Source organism: Carlito syrichta, unplaced genomic scaffold (genome assembly GCF_000164805.1).
Source record: "Carlito syrichta isolate Samal-C Ts95f unplaced genomic scaffold, Tarsius_syrichta-2.0.1 Scaffold316219, whole genome shotgun sequence".
NCBI classification, from domain to species: Eukaryota; Metazoa; Chordata; class Mammalia; order Primates; family Tarsiidae; genus Carlito; species Carlito syrichta.
This window is the reverse complement of record NW_007260315.1, coordinates 61463-65198: the sequence shown is the minus strand read 5'-3', so window position 1 is coordinate 65198 and position 3736 is coordinate 61463. Positions and strand designations below refer to the sequence as shown.

Sequence of the window (3736 nt, the reverse complement as noted above, 5' to 3'; positions counted from 1 at the left end):
GAGTGTGCCACTGCACTCTAGTCTGGGCGACAGAGTGAGACTCCAACTCAAAAAAAAAATTTTCAGAAGCCAGTGGCAGTGGCTCACATTTGTAATCCCAGCACTTTGGGAGTCTGAGATGAGAGGGCTGTCTGAGCCCAGAAGTTCAAGAGCAGCCTGGGCAACGTGGCAAGACCTGATCTCTACAAAAAAAAGTAAAAAAAAAAAAAAGTAGCTGGGCATGGTGGCCTGTGCCTGTGGTCCCAGCTACTCAGGAGGCTGAGACAGGAGGATTGCCTGAGCTCAGGAGGTCTAGGCTGTGATGAGCCATGATTGTGCTACTGTCTTCTAACCTGGGTGACACAGAGAGACTCCAACTCAAAAAACAAACAAACAAACAAACTGACCCAGGCTGGAGTGCAGTGGCATGATCATGGCTCACTGCAACCTTGAACTCCTGGGCTCCAGTGATCCTCCCGCCTCAGTAACTGGAACAACAGGCTCAGCCACTGTGCCCAGATCCCTCTTCCTATTTTTAAAACCAGGCAAATGGGGCTACACTGGCCATCAGCTCTATGTGGCACAGAGCTGCAGCAGAAGCTCTGATAGGCCTTGACCTTGGGAGCAGTGGTTCTAGCTTTCAAGAAAAGCATCTGGAGGGCTCATAAAAACAGATTGTGGCCCCATTCCAGAGTTTCTGATTCTGCCTGGGGTGGGGGCTGATAATTTGCATTTCTTTTTTTTCTTTTTTTGAGTTGGAGTCTCACTCTGTTACCCAGACTGGAGTGCAGTGGCCGCTCCTGGCCACCGCAGCCTCGCCTGCTGGGCTCCGGCGATTCTTCCGCCTCAGCCTTCCGAGTAGCCGGAATTACAGGCATGCGCTACCACACCCGGCTGATTTTTTGACTTATTGTAGAGATGAGGTCTCGCTGCCCAGGCGGGTCTCGAACCCGCGGGCTCAGGCAATCCACTCACCTCAGCCTCCCAAAGCGCGGGATGACAGGCTGAGCCACCGAGCCCGGCTTGCATTTCTTCCAGTGCCCAAAGGCTGTGTACTGCTTCAAGAACTATGCTTTAGAGGAACTCAGGACTCTGGTGCCCCTTCTCCTCTCATACCCCAGGGTTTCTGGCTATGCCCCTCTGTGTGACCAAAGACCCTGGGGCCCGTCACCTTTGGGGCCCCTGCCCTAGGCCCCACACACTGTGATAGGAGTGTGGGGAATGGAAAGATCCCTATATCCTCCGTTCCACCCTGCTTCGTTCCCAGAATTCTTGCCCTCGCAGCTCCCAACAAGGAAGATGCCAACCAGCAGAGTACCCTCTACAACTCTTCAGAACGGGAAAGGTATGTAAGGGCAATATGGGGCACCACCTGGGTCTTAGGCGTCTCCCACATCTACCCCAGGCAGTGGGAAGAGAGGGGTTACAAACTGAAGGGTAGTGAAAGCGAGTGGGAGGAGCTGGAGTTTAATCTTAGGTGAGTCAGATCTGCACAAAAATGATGGTCATGACGTAGGACGAGAAATGAAAAGTGCCCTAAAAGAGGGACAGTGAAAGAGGCAGGAAAGTCCGGAGACGAAGAGGGTCCTATCCCTCAGGAGATCAGGGAGGGCTTCCTGGAGGAAAAGTTAGGAGAGCTGCACCTTGAAACGTGAGGTTTTCCCTGGCAGTAGCAGATGAGGAAGAGGGTTGGTGACACACCAAAGTTAGTCTGCCCTGTGATCCCACAAACCGCCTCCCATCTGGACCAAGGAAGCAGAGTCCTGGGGGTAGAGGGTGAGCAGCTCCTTCGGGTTTTAGATGCAAGGGCACCATGCCCCGCGGGCGTGCGAGGGAAGCCCCATCCTGCCGGAGGGGACGGGAGGCAGAGCCCTGTGGCAGATGCACCCTGTCCCCACCCCGTCACCAGGTGAGGGCAGCGTGCGCCTGGTGGGGGGCGCGAACCCCTGCCAGGGCCGAGTGGAGATCCTGCACGGCGGCCTGTGGGGCACGGTGTGCGACGACGACTGGGGGCTGCCGGACGCCGCCGTGGTCTGCCGCCAGCTGGGCTGCGGGGCGGCCTTGGTCGCCACCACCAACGCCTTCTTTGGCTTCGGTACCGGGCACATCCTGCTGGACAACGTGCACTGCGAAGGCGGCGAGCCCCGCCTCGCAGCCTGCCAGAGCCTGGGCTGGGGCGTGCACAACTGCGGCCACCACGAGGACGCGGGTGCGCTCTGCACAGGTGCGGCCCGGGGGTTCATCCTGGGGATGGAAGGGGCGGGCTGAAGCCCGGGGGGTAGGTGGGTCCGAAGGGTGCTTGGCCGCACCTTGCTGCGCCTTGGTGCGCTCCAGAGCGCTTCAGGAAGGCTCCAGAATACTTACAGTATTTCAGTACTAGCCGGGCTCGGTGGCTCAGCCTGTCATCCCGCGCCTTTGGGAGGCTGAGGTGAGTGAATTTCCTGAGCCCACGGGTTCAAGACCCGCCTCGGCAACTTGGCAAGACCTCATCTCTACAATAAATCAAAAAATTAGCCGGGCGTGGCAGCGCGCGTCTGTAGTTCCAGCTACTTGGAAGGCGGAGGCGGAAGGATAGCCGGAGCCCAGCGGGTCCAGGCTGCGGTGGCTGGGAGCGGCCACTGCACTCCAGTCTGGGCGATTAAGTGAGACTCCAACTCAAAAAAAAAGAAATAAAGTGCTTCCCCATGACTCCTAACTCACAGCAAACCAATGGGTATCATTCTCAGTTTACCGGTGGGAGAGCTGAGGCCTAGAGAGGCAGAGCCTTACTACCCACGGTTACACAATGAGCCCTGGCAGAGCCACGTCTAGCTTTGCTGCACGACCTTGAGCACGCCCCTTGCCCATTCCAGCCCTATTTTTTCCTGCAAGATGGGACTGTGCATGCCCACCCTGGCGGGCAAGGCCTTCTGTATCTCCGTGTCTTAGACATTGACGAGGGCTTCTGAGAACATTGAACCTTGGTAAGAAATGAAAGCATGTCTGCAAGACCTTTGCACAGACTGAAAAGTATACCGTGCAGCACAAGTAAATGACAACCTCTGTCAAAGCGGGGCAGACCTTACATCCCCCCGGCCCAGCTGGGCCTGAGCCCCAACCCTGAAAGTAAAATCTGCTTTCTTCTCCAGGGACACCCTCCTATCCTTCCCCGTCAACCCAGGGCTGACCAGGAACTGGAACCTCAACCTCTGACCCTGTCCCCTTCTCTCCTGCTCTAGTTCTGGGACCCCCCACTTTTACAGCACTGCCACCCTCGGCCACAAGAGACTACTGGGCCTGGCACACAGATCCAGCCGGTAAAGAGCCCAGCTCTCCTGGCGGGAATGGTAGGGGCAAGGTGGGTGGGGCAGAGAACAGGGAAGGCTGTCTGGATCCACAGGAAGGGCCTAGACTGCCAGGCCAGGGCTTTGGCCAGATGGCACAGAGGCTGGTGAGCAGGCGGGTGAACTATAAGCAGACAGAGCAGGGATGAAACTCAGAGCTGCGAAAAGCTCAGCAGGGTGGGAGGAGGCAGCCTACATTTTGGGTGGTGCTGAGGTTAGGAACGCAGAGGCCTGGTGAGAGGGGGGAGATGAAGGTTGAATCAAGGTTAGAAGTGCGATTGGAATGAGGTCTGGCACTGTCGCGGGGCTTGCAATCAGGATAATGCCTGGAATTAGCAGTTGGCTCACTCCGATCAAGTTTCTTGGAGATGCCAACACACGCCAGACACCGTGGGGACGCCGGGATCGTGGGTGCGGGGGTCGCAGGGCCGGGG

At 57.2% G+C, this 3736-nt stretch overlaps 1 protein-coding gene across 1 annotated transcript in view; it reads left to right on the top strand.

The window, feature by feature from the left end:
- SSC4D (scavenger receptor cysteine rich family member with 4 domains) overlaps positions 1-3736 on the top strand; it is a 14475-nt gene that overhangs the window by 8117 nt on the left and 2622 nt on the right. Inside the window, exons 5-7 of the mRNA XM_021706944.1 lie at positions 1247-1324; positions 1889-2203; positions 3198-3316. Coding sequence (XP_021562619.1) covers positions 1247-1324; positions 1889-2203; positions 3198-3316 — 512 coding nt within the window. The remainder of the gene's footprint in view (positions 1-1246; positions 1325-1888; positions 2204-3197; positions 3317-3736) is intronic.